At 39.5% G+C, this 21,051-nt stretch overlaps 1 protein-coding gene across 1 annotated transcript in view; it reads right to left on the minus strand.

Moving 5' to 3' along the window:
• Positions 1–21,051, minus strand: part of atrnl1b (attractin-like 1b) — a gene marked incomplete at its 5' end in the record, with an annotated part of 77,491 nt that overhangs the window by 49,907 nt on the left and 6,533 nt on the right. The window contains 15 exons of the mRNA XM_083904156.1: positions 4,265–4,456; positions 5,380–5,593; positions 6,780–6,967; positions 7,973–8,105; positions 8,379–8,497; positions 9,078–9,292; positions 9,827–9,911; positions 10,266–10,420; positions 10,542–10,725; positions 11,630–11,891; positions 12,843–12,930; positions 15,133–15,307; positions 19,563–19,771; positions 20,139–20,267; positions 20,362–20,475. Of these exons, the coding sequence (XP_083760282.1) occupies positions 4,265–4,456; positions 5,380–5,593; positions 6,780–6,967; positions 7,973–8,105; positions 8,379–8,497; positions 9,078–9,292; positions 9,827–9,911; positions 10,266–10,420; positions 10,542–10,725; positions 11,630–11,891; positions 12,843–12,930; positions 15,133–15,307; positions 19,563–19,771; positions 20,139–20,267; positions 20,362–20,475 (2,462 nt within the window). The remainder of the gene's footprint in view (positions 1–4,264; positions 4,457–5,379; positions 5,594–6,779; positions 6,968–7,972; positions 8,106–8,378; positions 8,498–9,077; positions 9,293–9,826; positions 9,912–10,265; positions 10,421–10,541; positions 10,726–11,629; positions 11,892–12,842; positions 12,931–15,132; positions 15,308–19,562; positions 19,772–20,138; positions 20,268–20,361; positions 20,476–21,051) is intronic.

The raw sequence follows: 21,051 nt of genomic DNA on the forward strand, positions 1-21,051 counted from the left end.
TTTAGCAGTGCTCGATAATTATGCTTCCATTTCCATAAAAAGTAACTCACTCATCAACTAGAAACACAAGGCTGCTCTCTTTTCAACAACTCTCTAGGATGAAACTCATCACTACATTCAAAATCAGTTTATCTTCCAATTACTTTGTGCATCAATTTATTCTCTTTTTTCTATGACAGACAAACTGTGAAAGGCGGACAATATAATTTGCCAGAGAGCATGGTGACATGTTTACTAGGCTTTTTTTTTGGTTCCTACAGCAGTTCAAACACCTGACATGAATTTTACTGTTGTGTGCTGTAAGACACAAAAGGTAGCGTATCCTCACATTTGAAAAAAAAATAAAATAAATCTGTAAAACTCAAATGTTTGGAACAGAATCAAATCAAATAGAATATATGTGTATTATCCACAAGAACACAGTGCACATTTAAAACAAATCTTATCAGTCACTTTGCAGAGTAAAAGATATTTATGACAAGTGGGATGAAGGACTTTGTAAATAAATTTGGAGCGCCTTCTGGGGTTCAAAGGCTGTAACTGGCTGGAAGAGAGGATGGGAACTTTCCTCACCTTCTCCCTGAAATAATTTATCAGTCAGGAGGAACGCCTGAGCAGCACAGCTGCAGAATCTGAGACAGTGCGGTGGAACTGGTGGTGGGTGCAAAACAGGCCAGTTCCAATATAAAAGATTAAATCAGGAACCAAAGAAAACACCCAGAGGAAAAGAGAAGAGTCAACCTGACCTTGCATGTTTAAAATTCTGTCTGAACTAAATGCAGCTTCAGGGGATTCTCTTTTTTTCCCGACCCTGGTGAGGGTGTTAAAGGCACAAGTGACAAAGTGCCTGGGTGTCTGATGTATTGAGATAGAAGCCAAAATATTGTTTTAAGTTATTAACTAATGTCAGGAATTATTCCATCGTTCCTTCCACTGTTAATTCTTTGAGGGTCAAAAGGTGGAGCTAGGCCAATCAAAAGGCAAGATAGGTAAGCAGCCAATCATAGGAACAACATACACAGACAATTAACACTCACTATGACGCTTGCAGTCAATTGAAACCTGGTTTATACTCTAAGTAATTTGTATTAAACCTTATTAAGGAGGCAGAGATATTCCAGTATTCCAGTAATATGAGATTAACTGACATCCATTTTCTCCACAGTCTAGTTTCTTCGTAAGCTGCCTGTAGGTTGCACTCTACCCGCGGTGATCCATGCCTTGGTGTCTCGCACACTATAAATGAGGCTTTACAGCCTCCAGTAAACCAACCCCAATTTTTAGGACTGCAGGGAGAAAGACGGAGTACCTGAAGAAAGCCCACATAGGGGGGACATACAAACTCAACAGGGGATTCAAACCAGGAACCTTGTTGCTATGAGCCTCCAGTGCCACACCACACTACTGTGCTGTCTCAGAAATCAGAGAAAGAGTTCTTTCACAAAGAAAATCAACTATATCCTACTACCTACTAAAAGCATCTCGCGTTCAGTTCTGCAAAATGACCATCTTCTCTACGGAAAAAAACAATTACAACAGAGCAGGCTGCGACACTACAGAGCATTATATCATATAGCTCCATAGATGTTAAGTGCATTTATGCAGTGAGCTACACATTGCTATGCACTGGGGCACAGACTGAGTGGGTGTCTGAAACTTTGTTGTGTCTGACTTTGCTCCTTCACATTCATCCTCAAACTGAAGAAAATATAGCCAGAATTTAATAGGACAACCTTTCCCTGTCCTTCATGCCAAAAGGGACAAATTCCTCATGACAAATATCCAGTGAGTGCTCAAAACGCCGCTGTGTTACCCCGGCATCAGCAGCAGACATAGGAATACGAGACTGTACCCTTGAGCTCCCTAAATTTGTTACTCACTAAAGTGATCAGAGATGTTTTTATGGTCTGACACAACCGCGGGTATAATTCATACATCACGCTGCAACAACAGCGTCGACCTGAACAACTCCACTGACCTCTAGATGAAAGGAGCTCTGTGATCAACTTACCAATGTGCAGAGAAAATACTGTTACACCAGCTTCTCCTCTTGAGACCCCAAATTCACTATTTGTTTGTACACAAGCGTCATGAGAATTGCAGTGGAAGCGTTTCTTTTAACATGTTGCTCTATAAAACTATAAAGGCTGATGCCTTTGCTTCGAGCAAATATACACAGAACAAAGAAACAAAGCAGCAATGACAAAGTGCCATGTAATCTGTGTTTTATGAAGAATATATTGGCCAAATTAAGTTATTGGTGTTTGTTTTCACACAAAAAAAGCTATTTTGTGCTGTTATGTGCAACAGTGAGCTGTGCTAGATTTTATTTGCTATAAATTGAGCAATATGAGAGGATTGTGCAGAGCCAGTATTTCAATATGGAAAGGAAATGTGCTCACTCAGGGAGCACTTGCCAAACTGTTTAGCTCATGACCGCTTAAGAGCAGGTAAAGTTTGGGGCTGAAAATGAATTACTTTCAAATAAAGAATGCAACAAAATAGCACATCGCAAAGTTGCAATTTAATTATTCTATTTTTCTTTCTTCAAATTGCTGGAAACCATTAATATGTTTAGCTTCTCACTCATGAAAAGGAATATGAAGTAGTTCATGATTTTGTTTACACCTAATCCACATTAAAGACTGAAGTGAACCTTGACTATTCTAAACTAAGTTTATTAGAAATCCCTGCAACATCTGTCTGAAAGTCTCCTCTGAGCTGTGAGCTTTTCAAGCAAGGCTGGGTTAGGACTGATTCACAGTTTCACAAGAGTTGTGTTGTGATGCTGCCCTAATGATGCATGCTTTAAAATGTACAGGTTACAGCTGTGGACTGCATCAAATAAACAGGCCACCATCCTCCACTTTAATGAGACAGTCGAAGGCAGCTGGTCACCAGGGGTAGACAGGAATCTGGAGTCACAACAGTGCTATAAACTGCAGCAGCAAGAAAATTATGATTCTCACCTTGTCGGACTGTTAAGTTTGTATATTTGGGGAGGGCCAGACGTAAAGCTACCTACTATTTAATAGGCCTGGGTATTTAGGTAATGTTGATGTCTCAAGACTATCATCACAGCATTTGCTGCTGCACTAAATCAGAAACATCTAAATCAATACACACAGTGGCAAGATGTACATCACAATATTCTGCTAAATCCGCTGTTTTGGCACACCCTAAAATTGATAAATGATAAAAGGAAGTGATCGGTTTTATGAAGTAGATAAGTGTTTCTTTTCTCTCTCCCTAATTAGACACTGATGAGAATGATCCTGAAACCTCATTGAGAGCCACAGTTCTATTTTATGTACTAGTACTTTTGTGCTCGACTGTTTCATGTCACTTAATTGAGAGGTGGGCATAATTTTTTGACCTTTGAAAATGATGCAAATCCAGTCATAGACATAAAACAAACTAGACTCTCTGCTCTGTTTGGAAACTCTGACAAAGAGCAGGGCAATTCAGAGCGAGAGTGTGCTCCGATCAGCTGTTCTACAAAGCAGCTGCATGTACCCAAAGGTCTCCATTCCAGCAGTTGGATAATAAACTCAGTAAAATGTATCAATAACGGTAGAGCATTTTAGACATGAAGATTGCCTCTGGTCATCTGGCATGTTTGAAGCGAGTGCATCTGTCCATGCTCATCTAATGATAAGGGCTCTGGACTGAGAGCTATGATGCCAAAATGATTGTAGTTAACGACCACAGGATGAGATTCAACAATAAACTATTTTTGCTGTGATTCTGCCTGATGTGATTGCGACAAACCTAATCTTATGACAAATTTATTCATGCAATGAAACATACAAAGTACTTCCTATGAAACATTCACATGCAACTGACTGAGGGTGCTGAGCAGGTACCCATAATGCCTTCCGCTGAGTCACAGAACATTTATAACACAACCCTGAAACTGCTCTTTAAAGCACGACTGTTTTTAAACTACTTAAGTCCAGCTAATGGTAAAGAGTCCATCTGCAGCTAGGTCAACAGGGAAATCTAACAGTTGGGGTGACTATATATGAGAGTAATTGGCCATTACAAAGAAAAAAAACTGCATCCAAAGGCAATCATGAGAAACTAATGCCATTTTCCCTCCGACACAAACAGCTTCCACCTTAAGCCTTTTTCCTCCGTAAACCTTCTTTCTCCTCATGATGAATATTGACTGCTCAGAGCAGCTTAGTGCCGGCCACCTTAATGCCAGACTATAGACTTCAGTGAAGCCTAATCTTGATTAAGTTCAGTGGAAGACACTCACCAATACAATCTCCAGTCTGCCATTCCAGACACTGGCCATAGGGAAAAGAGATGACATAGGCCGTGGAGTCGACACAGCGTTTGGCGCTGCCGCACCACATACACTCCATGGTTGGGCTGGTGCAGTTAGCACAGGTGGTGTGCAGCGAGCATGGCTTTTTGCAGGAAGGACGGGAACTCTGATTGGGGTTTCCTAAACATGCAGAGAGCAAGGTGGAATAAAAAGACAAGGTGATTAACAAGGTAGTCTTATCAGCTAGTTTCAATTAGGAGCATTCAGACTGACATGCATCTATGGAAATCTGTATTAAATGGGATTTCAGACGACTTCCAAAATGAAAAAAGATTCCTTTTGTTGTTCATTTTAAGTGTTGTTTTTTTGCTGTTTGCTTACTCAAGCCCTTTAAAATTAAAATGGGATAAAATCTGGATTTGCAAAAATCTGATCAATCAAATATGATTAATTTCAGATCAGGTTTGATGGTTCACATTCAAGTGTCTTGTCATCTGAACATGACTGCCCTTAGAAACCACATGCATGCGCACATGTACTTTGTGCATGCGTCATCTACAACAAGAAAATAAGTCTTATTTCGGAGGCCACTGAGTCCCGAAGCAGGTTATTTAAATGATATCATGTACCATTTTTTTTTATCCCCTCTTGGGGTTATACAGAAATTTAAGGTATAGCAAATTTGTGGGTGTGATTTAGTTCTAGATGACAATCCACGTACAGGTATAAAGCTGCATGGATTCTAATATGACCTTTCTCACCCGTGTTGCATAAGCACATATTGTGCGTATATATATATATATAGATATATATCTATATCTATATATAGATATATATATATGCAGTAGATATATCTATATCTATATAATCAGATTTCTGTGTCCACACATTCCGGAAAAAAAGTCATATTTGAGTAACATTAATTTAAATAAATAAATACATTTTTAAAAAAAAATGTCACAACTGCAAATGAAATGTGCCATTTTTCATCTAATATCATTTTAGCCTTAATGGACATGAAACGTGTCATTAATGTACTGTCTTGAATTAAAAAAGGAAATCTTACTGAACAGATAACATCATGAACATGATTTGTATCTCACCGGTGGCTTTTTCACAGATGAGGCCATGGGCAGTGGCGGTGCATGGATTGGCTCTCAGGCCTGACACCTGGGGCTCCTCCAGGTAGGCACAGAAACCAGAGTCACTGGGCTCACCGGGCAACCAGCGCAGGCTGCTGTTAGTGAAGGGGGTCATGTCCTCCCAACCCCAGTACGACACGTTAATTTTCCTCAAGCCCACCCACGGAGACAGCCGCTGTGGAAACATGGCAAAATGCTCAACACACCCAAGGCTTCGGATACATTTTTATAATGTGCTTCAGTCATGTGGTATTATACAGCAACTGGTACTGTGTTTGCAACTGGGGACCAAAGATACCATTAAAAGTCTAGTGAAATAAATTTCACAGATGTGATTACTCATTTGCCTTCAGGGTCCAACTTTAAACAGAATAAAAAAACATTATGGGAAATGGCAGCACGTCAAGGTTCTGTATGGAACAAACACACTGGTTTTCAGCCCAGCAGACAGACAACTAATGAAATCTTAATGAATACAGCAGCGTGACCAAAGTAAAAATCATCACAGGATTTAACCATTTTCTTTTCCTACAGGAGAAAATGAAGCTCCACTGAGATGAATGCTTGTCAAAATGTGCATTTCATTGTTTCCATTCAGGATGGAGAGGCGTGAATTATGATGTTAGAGCCCGTTTTTCCATGAACAAATCACATTTTGTGGATTAGATTTTAGAAACTGTTCTCAATTATTCTTTTGGACAGAACAGACAGCTTCAAGGTTGAAGTGAATCACAAACTGTGTGTATAAAAAAAAAGAAAAATCCAAAAAGATGGTCAATGACAAAAGCTCAATAATTCTGTACTGTCATCACATCATGTGTGTGATGTGCGACCTCAAATTAGGAAAGGAGAATTAAAGCCACACTGCGTGTGATTTTTAAAGTAAATCGGAGACACAGCAGAGAGCATGTTAGATACTGTCTGAGCTTATGATTGCTCTTCCAGACAGTGAGTCATTTGGCCCTGGTTTATTACAGTACACGGAGGAGCCAGAAGAATATGTGACTGACAAAAATGTTACTATGCGCAAAACAAAACTAAAGGAGGTGTCATTATCAGTGACAAATTCATTCGTAATATCGCAGAAACAAGTCCGTCTAAGTCTGTTATTGCAATCTACTTGTGATTGCGTAAGAGACAAAAAAGAGAGAGAACTCAATTTGTGACACAGACAGTGGGGGAAAAAAATTATGATAAACACTTGAAAGGCAAAAATGGCTTGAGCTAAAAGCAGAGCCACTGGGACAAAAGCACTCAGTGTGCATGAAATATGTGAGTTGCTGACAGACTAAAGCAGTTGAAAACCACCCCGTTCTCACCCAAGATGTAAGATGTCATTTTATTTAATTTATTTGCGTTACCTTGTCTAGTTGCTGGAGCTTTTTCAGCTCCTCAAGCACAAAGTCCACTTGTTTGGAGTTGGTGAGAGAGGCTATGTTTCCGTTGAGGTTCTTGCAATAGTGTTGTGCATTGTCATAACTCTCACGGCTGGAGTTGATCCTCAGGCAGGCCTCCCCCACCTGGCTCCAACCCTCACTGCACTGCTGGGCTGGAAGATAGATTTAGTGTGGAGTCGATATTAAAGCACAGAAACCATAAGTCTACTCTCCTACGGCCTTTACAGGTTGAAAATACTTTGGCAGAACTTGGAACAGGTGGGCCAAAAAAAATATAGGCCATTATACTGGAGCATTTTCTTAATACTTTTCCACATGAAGCTCAGGAGAAAAAAAGCAGCAAGTAGTGAGCACAGGCATGAAAGCAGAAAGCACAGATTGTATAAAGTCTGCTTTCTCCCAAACCACAGGGGACAAAACATTTAGAGGGTTACAGTGTATGTGTGCGGCAAGTAATGTGGCCTCATTTGCCTTACAACAATGAATGATGGAGCCATATTGGAGGCTAAATTGTCTATTACTTACTACTTCCCATATAAATATGGTTGGATGCTCATTTAGATGTAGTGTATGCATTTTGTATTTGTGAATCAGGCAGCAATTACATTTCAGGAAGCAGAAACAGACAAACATATACAGTCTCAAAGACACGGTTTGTATCTCCCACAGCCACAACATATCCTTGAGGCTAAAGGTGGCCAAAGGTAGTTTATTTAACTAGTCTGTTATCTAAATTGTGATTTTTTAAAATCACAATTTTGGAATGCACTGCTGATTACATCCCCTCTTGATCCTAGAGTCTAATCTATGTGTAGCATTTAAGACACAGTTCTTAATTTTTGAAAAAATTAAAATTAGAAATTAATCAATAAACCAACATGACAGGCATCAGCCATCAGAATTTATGTGAAAAACTGTGTCATCATAAGAGTAGCTACCTTCATTGTACTGTAAAGGTTGAAAAAATGAGGATGGAGAAAAACACAAGGACAACATCTGGAAAGTTCTGTACATTTCAAATACAATGAGAACTAATTCTGACAGAGAAAAAAAAAACATAAATTAACAGTATCATTGGATCTTAAGGCTTTTTAGAAAATGTATGTTTTTGTGAGAATGCTTGTTTGTGGGGATTCAAAAAACAGCATCTTTCTTACCGGGCAAAGCGTGGCACTCGGACTGGTTCTGGTCCCACTGACAGTTGGGATTCAGTGAGCAGCTCTTGCAGTTGGCGAGCTTACTGCACACCTGCTCGTTCCGCACTGGACACTCGGTGAAGTTTTTCACATTCTACGACAGCAGAGGAGAATACAGCAGAGACAGGTCGATGAGCTTTCAGTTTAACACGGCTCAGGAAGTTGTCTCATCAGTTGAATCTATGTCACTGCGAAAACAAAATCCTCTTCCTATTCACTAAGAGAATAACAATAATCTATTATTCCAAAATCCCCAGCTCACAATATCCACAGGATACGTGTAAATGAGTGTGTCTCTGAATGTGTTTTTTCAGGGAGCTCAACACAAGACCAGAAGTGCTTTGGTGCCCCCTGTTGGCTGACTCACAGATGTACAGTTGCTCATCGCAGAGATGCACTTTTTGTCGTCACACCACTGGCACCCGTTGGTGTTGGCTGTACAACTGGCACAGTCAGAGAACCGGTAGCACCGCTCATCCACCGTGACTGAAAAGAGAAAGAAGGCGCAAAAATGAGAACAAATACATATTACTTGTATAACATCTCTATCTAAAAGAAAGGAAATCATGTTTGTGTTTTGAAGTGTAGCTGCAAATGAGACCGAGTCCTACTGCGATGTGTGCAACCCCTGCACCATTATTGAGATACTTTACTGCACCAAAGAAGATAGAGAATATATAGATTCTTCTATGGCAAGTTGGTGTTATTTAGATAACTCTGAATGAAGGATTTCAAACACCAGAGTGACAAAAATTACACACATCATTTTACTGACAGAGGAAGTAATGAACTGACAACTCCTGTGTGCCTTGGTGTAAATTTGATCAGAGTTTAGTAACATATACTTCAGTTTTCAGACAGAGAAGCTGTCAAATATTTTTAATAATATTTATACTACATCAATTTGTTAAGATTTTATAAGTATATTGTGCAAGTGGCTAAAACCAGTTTTTCCATTTATACATTCAGTGATATACCATTTCTATTGCATCTAAGAGATAGATGAGGAAAAGCAGATTTTTCACAGTTGTAATGCGTGTGCTGAAGGTTCAGGTGTTTTTCTTACCAGGTTTAGGGGGGCAGAATGGTGCAGTGGTGAGGTTGCCATTAGCCATGCTGGGTTCCCAGGAGATACAACGGCTTTTGCTCCAGATGCAGCGGACCCCAGGCCCAGCTTTGACACACCCTTCCTCTGCCAAGAAGGCTTGGCAGCTGGGAGGTCGGTAAACAAGCACATCATTGAGCAGCACACCGGAGAAGCCCCCAAAGACATACATGGACCTAATGAAGTACACAAATGAGAAGATGGTAAACAATAGCAACAAACAAGTGCATGCTCTTTTTGGGGGGTATCCTGACATATCTGTTCTGTTTATGAACCACAAAACAATATACTGAAACATTAACAGTATTTAATTTAATTATCATTGCGGCAAAGATATATTTTCAAACTAGACATTGCCTTCACAAGTTAATGTAGATTAATACAGAAAATACCAAATGAATACAAATATGCAAACATTCACACATTTGAGTTAAAGAAACAATATTCATGATACTTACAGCATTTTTATGTACTTCTATTGCTACAGTTTTATTACGGATATAAATTAGCACTCTTGCTGTAATTGCATGTTAATACCTTTCATTTATTATTGATGTTCAACAACATGCACTGGCCAAAATATCTACTAAATAAATAAAAAAAACACTACTTTATTTTGAAAAACAGCATCTTAAGACTGGAGCTTTTAAAATAATTTAATTTGCTGCGTGTGTTTTGGTCTGAGAGCATACTCCATTCCAAAGACTTACCCATTGCTGACAACAGCAGAGTGACCAAAGCGGTTGACATCTCTGTGCAGGTCTGGTTTAGGCAGACGCCTCCACTCATCACAGGCTGAGGACAAGAAGACCATGTGTAAAAGAGTATTTCATTTGCATTGGTGCTTACATGTTCATTATAGTTATTTTCTAGTTCTTGCTTTTATAATTATAATTACTGGTTATGATAAGAAGTGGACAAGTATGAGGAGTTGATGTTTAAAGAAGAAAAAAAATATATTCTAATCAATTAGGGCCCTTAACTAAGGTGGTGAAGCACATTTAAATCTAACAGAAGCACATTTATTAATCATTACGAACAAACTGAAGCAGTTCGAAGAAGTTTCTAGTGCAGGAGTGTTTACATATTTTGGATAATTCGACCATTTTCCAAGTCTGATGATGACAATCAACAAAGTTCAAGTCATACCGATGTCATAGCTGAGGAAGTCAGCGGAGAAACACTTGGCACCGTTGCTGAGCGAAGTGTCGTTGTGCGTGTTGCCGCCAAAGATGAGCAGGGTGCCGCTGAGGAGAGCAGCCGAGTGCAGGTACCGTGGAAAGCCGCTCTCCTTTAGGATAAACCTGTAACATATGCATGATGGGAGTGTCAAGGATACACTAATAAGAATAACGTGTAACGGAGTGTCATATACACACGCTAGAATGCATGATTGACAAAGAGTGTGTATGTGCGTTGATTCACCATGTCCTAGTGTTAACATCATAGCGGTAGAGGTCATCGACGAGGCCGTATTTGTTGGCAGGCAGAGCCTTGTAGCCTCCGTGAACATAGACACCGCCACTGGCGCTGTCGTATGTGCTGCTGTGGCCGTAACCTCCTTGTGGAATCGCACCTTTGGTTTCAGGTACCAACCACGTGTTGGATCCTGATGAGAAAGTACATACCAGAGCTTTTAAAATAAAATATTTAAAGGGACACTGTGTAGTATTTATGGGTTTATATGACCCTTTTTTATACATATTATGTGCTCCTGCATAGTCTAGTCGCTGTATAATAGTTTTTGTTTCATTTTTGTAGTGTTTCAAAAAGTCATGTAAAATAACATGGTCGCGGGCCGCTGTTGCATTGCCACCGTTAGCAACGAGACGCCGTGTTTCTACGGGAGCCTGTAAGGACAAACCAGAGAGATCAAATCAAGCGTCGCTTTACTTGTAGCGGAAGTCCCGCCTTCACTCTCTCCGCTTCGTCTGCTACGGCCGCGGTAGCTCGCCCTCTCCCTCGCCGGCTTCTGACAGATCTACCGCGGCCACGAAGAGCTGTCCCTCGTCCTGGCCCTCTCCCCCTCCCTCTCGTTGTCTGAATAAATACTAGAACGTCATCTGCTGACACGGAGAAAGACGACGAGGACGACATTTGACCGGCTGAGCACTCAGGGAAGGGAGGGGGTGAGCAGAGGAGCAGTTTGTTGTTGTAAATTTCAGCCTCTCCTCTAGATGTCACAATAAACTACTTACTTCACCTTTAAGCAGGAATATTCTATCTTCTATTCCTGTGCTATGAGTTCATTTTATTGCATATGGGTTTGTAAGGAGTTGAAATAATTATATATCATTGGGTGCACTTAAAAAGTGCCATGTTTTGATCATTCTTTTACTTGTTACATCACATTGGTAACAGGAAAATGTCACAACACTGGATCTAGTAACTCGTTTTACTGTTATGACATATCTGTGCTATTTGATTCACTCAAGCTATTATAGTGTGAAAGCTAATTTCACATTAATGGAGTTTACTAAGTGACAAACAAAGCTGTAAAAGCTGTGACTCACTAAGGTTGTATTCCTGAATGTTGCTGATGTAGCTGTAGATAGGGGAGTAGCCAAATATGACCAGCATGATGGCCTCGCCGCCCTCCAGCAGGACGCAGTGAGCAGAGTGACCCTCCACAGCGTAAATCTGGGCCTGAGCCGGTGGGCCGACCACAGGGTTTCTCCTCTGCCACACTCGACTGGGCACGTTAAACACCCACAGTTCATCCGTCACGTTCCCCCAGCCGGCTTCTAGTTTCCCACCAAACATGTAGATGTCATCCTGGAAGAAAGAAGAGAGTGGGTTCAGTGGTTTTTGGGATGTAGCAGAGAATACAGAGAGGCTGCTGATGCAATACAGTATATGAAAACACAGAAAAACAACCACCCACTCTCACCACTTTCTATGTATGTGTCCCTGTGATGGACTGGCGAACTGTTCAGGGTGTACCACGCCTATCGCCCTATGTCAGCTGAGATTGGCACAGCTCCCCCAGCGAGCCTCATATAGAGGATAAAGCGGTAGAAGATGGATGGATGGATGGTTATGAAAGTGATAGTTCCTATTTTAAATTGTGGTTGACACTCAAATTATAAGCATTAGCATTGCTGTCTCAGCGACCTGTCAAATTCAAGATTCATTTCAACATTCCTTTTTCACTGTACATCTCACAACTTTCACCCTTACTACCTATGTGACAAACCATATCATAATGTGCATTGTGACATGAGCACATTTGTGAATAATGCCTCTATTTTTACTGGCATTTCTGTAAAACATTACTGTAAGATTTAATAAATATATAAGTAAAAAGGTCGGCAAATCTCTCGAGAGCAAATATCTGGGAATGACTAGCCTAGATGTTCCTCTGAACAAATGTTTTCTCAGGAGAATGTCACAATTTCAGTGCATTTCTGAGAATCTGAGATCAGCTTCCAATGTGTCCTTATACACTTCAATTGTTTTAAATGAAATATGTCTAAAGTAGTCTTCTTATTCCCTTACAAATTTGTCCCCCAGCTGAGACTGAGATATATTATGATCATAAACCGTGTCCCTTTGAAAGCAGCTGTATTTTTCTTCTGTCTGAGCTGTCTTTTCATCCATAAACATTCTTCTCCTCCCTTTCACCTGATCAAATTATCCTTTCCTTCCTAGGAACACTTGCCATTATCTGAATCCTTTCAGTGCCTGAAGACTTTGAGGTATTTTCTTGTGGTTAAGTGTGTTTACCTGGTAGGCAGCGAGTGAGTGGCCATATCTTGGCACTGGGCCACTATTGATGGGAACTGTGTTCCAGATGCCACTCTCCAGGTTGTAGCTACAGAGGAAAAAAACATATCATTACACACTTTCATTCATGCATAAAGAACAGAAAACACATTAAGTTTGTTTCAACCTTATTTATACAAATTAGGTCGTCAAGACACAAACAGCGATCCCGTTTAACTCCGGTTTTGCCGGGTAATTTGCAGATAAATCAATGTTTCATTTTACAGCATGGTGTGCTGAACACAAGATGCTTCTGGAGCCGAGGGTCACATTTCTGTTTCAATTTGAAGGACATCTGTATTCATTTTCCACGAGAGTGTTGCACCTGGTGATGAGCAAACACAGAGCAGATGGAAAAAGCTTGTCCAAGCAACAGAAGAGGGGAAATGTCAATAAGCTCTGAGCCATGACATGGATGAGGACAATCAGCTCTGCATTTTAGCTGCAGAATCAACCAGGTGTACAGAATTCTAAATTGTCACTGTAGTGTTTGCATTCTTAAGTACAGCTGATAAAGAAAAAACAGCCAGTCAGTCATGATAATGGGTCAGATTTTTCTCTACAGTAATTTGTGTCAAGAGATACGCCGAGAGCCCTTTTACCACTTCCTATTCTGAGAATCATTACTGAGACCAAATTTAGGAATTGAAAACAAAAGCATACTGGTTTCAATTGTGAGAGAAAAGTCGATACAGTACACGTACATCAGTACCATGAAGAGTTATTATTATGTTCTAATGACAATAACAAAATATATATCAACAATAAATGAATTAATTTCCAAACACTCCAAAGCCGCGTACACACTAATATATTATTGTAAGCATAAGGAACTCTGACCTGCACTAATTTGAATAGCTGATGATAAAGAAATCAGGTTACCTGTTCAAACACTTCTCGACAAAATACATGAAAAAAATGTGTGACATTATGTGCATCCCTTTTTATAAAATGTTTCGGTTCGGTGCATGTCCAGTCTGGGGAGTGTCTTTATGGCTTTTGTTAAAAAGTGCTAAATTAATGCGTTTAAATTATGTGACGATCACTGGAGGGGGAATTCAGAATGAATTATTACACTAGCTAAAGATACTCTACATTTTGAAATGGCAAAGAAAATTCATAATGCTATAATCAGCTTGACATATACTGCATTTTGAGTCATGGAGATGTAATTGAGTTGAGCGATGTATTAAAATGCTCTCAGTAATGTTGATTAGAATGCATCAGTGTATTAGATTAAACAAACTTCATTGAAAGATTGAATAACAGCGTGTTTGAATCTAGCTTTCAAAGAGTAACACATATGGAGTACGAAGGCTGATAGTCGACAGATTTTACACTAAATTGTATCTTTATAGCCCAAATGTTGCACTAACCTCATGAGTTTGATTTGATTGTGTGTGTGTGTTTTTATAATTAAAAAAATAACATCAGATAGAATTTGTGAAATTTGGAAATATGTCAAAGTTCCAAGTTCGCTTGGCTCATTTATATGAACTAAAATAAAAGAAAAACTGTTCTAAGAAAAGTCTATTTTGTGACTATTTAAGTAAAAAAAAATGCAATATAAAATGAATCAGAACTTAGACTCAACAACACATAATCAGAAAAATGGATTTTATAAAGCCTAAAGATATGGCCTATAAACACACACACCCCAGGATGTCCATTGTGTATTATTCCCAAGGCAATTTACCAAGAGTAAGGGCACTGATCTATGCGGCGTGAACAGTAAGGGTTAATAACATTTGTGAAGTTTCAAGACGACAACAACAACAACTTCGTATGCTGCAAAGATGCCAATATAAGCGTCTAAAAGAGAGTCAGGCAATAAATGCAATAAAACCTTTGTCAATAACGACAGAGTGCTGCAGAGATGGAGGGATCATCTCAGGTCATCTTTCGTCTGTTCGTACTCGTCTGATACGAGGAGCTAAATTGGTGTTTTTTTAATAACCTGTGGATAAAACTCAACCCTCAAATATTTTTCCAGGGATTCTGTGCACCCCAACTCCTTATTTTCTTTCTTTGGGCTCCACATTTCAGATATACAATACCTGTACTTTGTAAGGATGCATACACTGGTAATGTGCTTTACTGAGCTACCTAAATGTTTGTACCATCTCTATGTGCTTTCTGTTTTGTTGCAAAAAAAACGAATGGATTGCAAACAAAAAGGTTGTAATCGTGAAAAACAGAGACAAATAAACAGTGAGACCTGAGGACTTGCAGACATGCACTGCTCTCTTACTTGAGAATCATCTGGAAGGAGCTGTAGTTGAAGGTGTATCCGCCCACCACCCACATGACCTTTTCCTGCACCACGGCCTTATGGGACGCTCTGGCAAGCGATGTGCCAAAGGGCTTGACGCTTGGTAGGACCCAAAAGGACTCGGTAGACGGTACAGTTAGAGAGCAGTCTGGACCTACAAGACAGACAGACACAGACATTACATCCAAGGGTACAAATAATCTATGTTGTCTCATTATGATGATAGAAAGAGTGAAAAAGAAATTGAAAAAAACCCCACATGTATTGTCAATATAGTGATAAAAAGTCCAAAATGTTGTGGGGTTTTTTTCCCAATTGTTTTTGCCTTTTTCTTGCTAATTGTGGCTACTTCCTCTCAGTCATCTGCTCATTCTATTGTGATAATGAACTCATGATGACATTTCCTGTTATCTCCCAGGCTTATATTATTAGCCTTGTTCTTCCTTTACCTCCGGTTAGTCACCCTGACGGAGGTCACTGTGCTGTGAAATATGTGGATTTTTCTTCGCCAAGCATTAGTCACTATAACAAAGGCTTACATTTTTTCCACAACAAAAGTGCTTTCCTTGGCCTATTTCCTCCACCAAACAGCACTGCTTGGTATTTTTTTACACAACTATTTCCAAACAGAGGTTGTTTTTCATTGTCTAATTAAAATGATTTTACTTTTTACTCATAGCTGGTATTGTTCATGGTATCTTACAGTTATGATGACTCTCACTGGCCCGGTTAATAACATGTGTCCTCAGAGATCTGATCACAAGTGGCATTATTATGTTGTTTTTGTTTTTAATGTGGCATTCAAATGCGTCTCCTGGCACCACCTATGATCTTATCTCACATTTCCCGCACTGTATTCTAATCAAGACGTTACGTTTTTTAACAGTCTGACTAAACAAATGTGCTTTAGTCATCGTGTTTGTGTATATTTGCATAGGAGACAGAGAGTCTGAAGAGGCTGGATGAATCACTATGCTATGCATGCAACACAATGATGATAAAAAAACAATTTTAACCATTAGAGAAAAGGAAATATGTGCCCAGGTATTCAGCTTCACTGGGAAACTGCAGGTCAGAAGGCTTGTCACAGGAGCAGGTGGTCACAAATAAAAAACAATACCAAAAGACCAAGTTTGATGAACTTTGTGAATTGTGAAGCAGCATGGGGAGATGGTTTCATTTTAGAAATTCATAAATAAAGAAATAAATGAAAAAAACAGCAGCTAATTAGTAGTGCCAAACTTTCCCTTTTTCGCCCCGAGTTTAAAGGTGCCATATGTAAGAATGTGGCCCAAAACGGTTACTACATTCAAATTCAAAACAGAGAGGTCTTTTAGATTTCGTTTTCTGACATAACTGGCAACCCGTGGTTGCTCTGCAGCTGAGACTCTACTGACTGCAATGATTGGTAGACGCCACATGCCAAAACAGGATTTCAAAACATAAACATGATTTGCAGTAGGGATGCACCGATTAATCGGCCCGTGACCGGAACCGGCCGATTTTCACGTGATCGGCCGCTATCGGCGACCGGCCGGTCAGACAGAAATATTCCGATTTTAATAAGCTGATCAAATGCACACGCATCGCGCAGCATCAGCAACACACGTGCACGCGGCTACACGCACATGTAGTAGAGTGTAGGGCTGGGCGGTATACCGGTTCACACCGAATACCTTTTTTTTCCGTTATGATATGAATTTTTAATATACTGCCATACCTGTGTATCTGGTTAGACACAACCGCGCAGCCGCGATGCTGCTGTATGCTTTGCGAGTGAGCGCACACTCTGCATGTAAACGATTCATTAATTTTGTGTAGGTACTATGTTGTGAAATATGTTTAAACTTAAATAAACTACACATACAGGTAGTGATTCATTTTTTGTATTTTTAGTTGGATATTGGATGTGAACTGATTGTATTTCTATGTTAAAATGTTCTATTAAAGAAAATATGAAAAAATATATATCTTTCTGTATGCTGTAAAGTGGTTTAAAAAAAATTTAATCGAAATCGGCTAAAATCGGTATCGGCAGGTCAAACTTCTTGAAAAATCGGAATCGGCCCCAAAAATGGCAATCGGTGCATCCCTAATTTGCAGTCTGCAAACGATTTTTTTTAATGCAAATATTTTGGCTGTACTGTTGTTGTTGGTGAGTTCAGTTTGTTATATGAACATTATTCCTGAGTCTCTGTGACATATTAGGAGGATTTTATGACCAGTTGCTTTAGATTTATTACATAATGCACCTTTAAAGTTGATACGATAAAAGAGCATCATGACATCATTAAAAGGTCACACAAAAAAAGAAATGCAGTTATCTAAGGATTTAAGAGTGTGGGAAATGTTATGGGTGATGCAAGTACACTAGCCAATAAAATGTCTTTTCATTTTTAGATATTTTAAAGCAGAAATGTTAAATATGGTTTTTAATTTGTCGAAATATGTGCTCACATATGTCCCAGACCACCCTCAAATTTGAATTTTTTTGATCAGATAATCCCGAAAGGCTTTTAATATCAGGTTGGGACTGGTGCTTTAGGGTGGAATATGATGCATATTTTCAAACCTCGTCATTGAAACTTCGAAGAGGAAGCAGGCTGCTCTTCGACTAAAACAAAAGTTTGACCACTCCTTAAACAAGTACGACCGGGAGTTGTGAAAACTTTAAACTGTGAAACTGAAAGAATGCCGTGCCGAAAAAGAGCGTGTCTCTGTAATGATTCTGTCAGCTTTAATCAGGCCAGAACATTTGGTTACTTCCAGCTGGAGACCATTAATGATGTAGTGTCACAAGGGCATAATCCACGTGTTACCATCCGGCACTACGACACAGCACAACACAGCTGTTCACACATGTCCACTGACATGTTCCTCATGACGTCTTACAAAATAATCCCCACAGTACACGAGGGAGGAGCAAAGACCTTTTTCCAGGCCGTGTTTACGAAAGTGTGTCACGAATGATTCATCACTAGTAGGAGTAGGAAACATTCAAAGATGGTGAACTGAAACTCCTCTATAAAACAAGCTGCTAGTCATGTATCTAACAAGCAAATAGTTGACTTTGTTTTGGTCCTTAAATGTTTGAATATTTAAAGAGACAACAGAAAACTTTAATTTCCCTAACAACTCCTGTTTAATCACTTCAACAACAGAGAAGTTACAGTGACAAAATGCCTATCAGGATGCTGGGACTTTATTTAATAACGGTGTTGTGTCATAATGAGCCTCCCTGCCATAAAAATAAACTACCTACCAGATGAACATTATTCTTTTCAATTTTTTGAATTCAGAAAATTGCAGTTTTTTCATGCCATTTCTGCAAAGACTGCATTCTGATGGAAATGAGAAAGACATTGCGAGAGCAAGGTTTTTTGAAGACTTGTATAAATCCAGATAGTGTTGTTTTTCCAATCATTACTTCAATATGAAACCTGTTTTACATTGACTATTTATTTTTAAAACAGTTGCTGAAGCCACACTGGATTTTTAAAAACTTTGATAATAAGATTTAAAGCTGGATTTAGATGCTTTAGTACACCAACAAAGATGTAGATGGATTTTAGTAGTCTGATAACATCTCATCATGTGTTGCATGTGTTGACCCTTTGATAGCAGTTTTAGGAAATGCAACTGATGTACACTCAATTGCTTGAGAATTTTCAGGTCAGTAAGTTTCTAAATGTGATAAAAAGTCATAGTGGAAGAATTTATTAATAAAATATGGTGCGTCAAACATAAATGGTGCGTTAAATAGAGAAAATGACTGTTAAACCATTGTCAAATAGGTTCACACAATGATGATTAACCCTATCCGCCCCGTATTTCTCAGTAAAGTGGTGTTTAGATGTCGTGTGAGCCTGCAATATTCCCACACCCGCACACAGGAAGTGGTTTGTTTTATGTCGAGATAGAAGGAGGCAAAAGTAACATTCTTCTTATAAAGTTAGATGACTGCAGACAGGTCAAAAAGGAAAAAAAAAATCACCCCAAAAGAATTTAAAAAGTTGTGCTGCTTTAACAACAGCAGTTTCTGGTCACCGCACGCTCCTGCTGTACACACACTCATGCTCCCCTGATAGTATTGCTTGACAGAGACCATTTTCAGATGAAGAACACAGCATACAAATAATGTTACATCATTGCTGTCCATGAGATCAAACAGAGGCAGAATAAAATTAACAACAACCAAAAGAATCACCAGAGTTAATATTGCTACATGCCAACCCACTGATTGGTTTCATCACCAACTTTCCTAACTATGTCATAACCTCTGAATGTATGCGGATATGTGCTGCTTGAGAAATACAGTCTGTATTTCTACACGAAACATTGGAAACAATATCTTAGATGCAATGTAATTTTCTGAACAACTGCAGCATTTGGCGACGGGCATCTCTTACCTTGCCAGCTGTCATTGCAAACACACAGCTTCTCTCCAGTCAGGTCACAGTAGCCGTGGTCGGGGCTACCGCAGTTGTTCCTGCAGTACGGGATATCACAGGCCTCGCCTTTCCAATACTTGTCACATTCACAGTACACTCTGCTGGCGACCGAGTTCCCAGGTGTGCATTTCCCATGGCCAGAGCAGTTGTTGGGACAAGAGTTGATCCTGGACAGAAAGGTGTTTACATTCAGCGCATTACTCAAAACTGATACGTAATATTTATAGGCCACACACAGACTTGGGGACTGAGGGAGATTAATGAGTAGCATTGAGATCTTGAGGACACAAAGGGCTGGCAAGAATTATTGAGTCACTGGCGCAGTAGCTTTTAATTTCTGCAGAAGTTCTCCTGTGACGGTCTCTCTGTAGCATTATTGTTGCATGCAGAAACATGTCACCTCTCATTAAGAGTAGGAGACAGAAATACATGAGAAATTCTAGATGAGAATAAATTAGATACATTCAAAAGGTGACAGCCTCACCTCCAGTTTACCTCATGCCTGTTTTTAATCAGTTGCGGGTGGATACTTACGAGTAAAATATTTCAAATCCTGTCAGGTTATAGGCAGCATCACTGAAAAAGTGTAGTAGTGCGTAGCCTGAAGTCGTCTCGACCTCAGGAACGGTCTCATTTCCTCGTACCTCTGGCACGATAAGACCACTATAGAGAGAAAAAAAAGCAGAACATGTGAAATGAAGAGCCCTGAATTGACACCATCCATTTATAAATGTTTCAGAAATACATTTCACCCCACCTGAAAACAGCAACCAAAGGAGCATAGATCGAGTCTCCGTCATAGACGTACATATGGTCCCAACTACATTCTGTGGCAAAGTGGTTGAATCTTAACCGGAGAACTGCATTTGGACTAAAAAGGGGGGGGAAAACACAGCAAGACAGAATGGTTTAGGTTTTAAAGATGGATCACTGCAGGATGCTGGCAAGCAGGATAGATTTGAATGTACAGAATGATGTGTGTCCGTAGTAAAACTCCATGAATCACAATATTTTGTTGATAAATATACTTGATTTTAAGAGATATTTCAAGTTTTCTGAAGTGCGGTTGTATGAGGTATTGACACATAATCTGCACCAACAGTGTTGCGCAAGCCCTCACTCACACTAACAGCATGGCTGCCAGCAGGGACACATGGAAAAACAAGATTTTAGCCATTTAACAAAAGGCTCACCAAAATCTATTGACAAAATCAGCTATTCAACATCATGGAAGATATCCACTAAAAACAGAGATTTTCTTAATGGCGAGGAAGAGAGAGCATTTAACAAAATTTCAATAACTCAAACAATCACATTTAGATAAATTTTTTTAGCATTGCACGGGCTACACTGAAGGACAATTATACTGCTCAATATGTTAAAAAAAACATATAATGCATTGATTTCTATTTTTAACCTGATAACAGAGTTTTCAAACAGCTCTGTC

The sequence above is a fragment of the Microchirus variegatus genome (assembly GCF_963457635.1).
Source record: "Microchirus variegatus genome assembly, chromosome: 17".
Lineage (NCBI taxonomy): Eukaryota > Metazoa > Chordata > Actinopteri > Pleuronectiformes > Soleidae > Microchirus > Microchirus variegatus.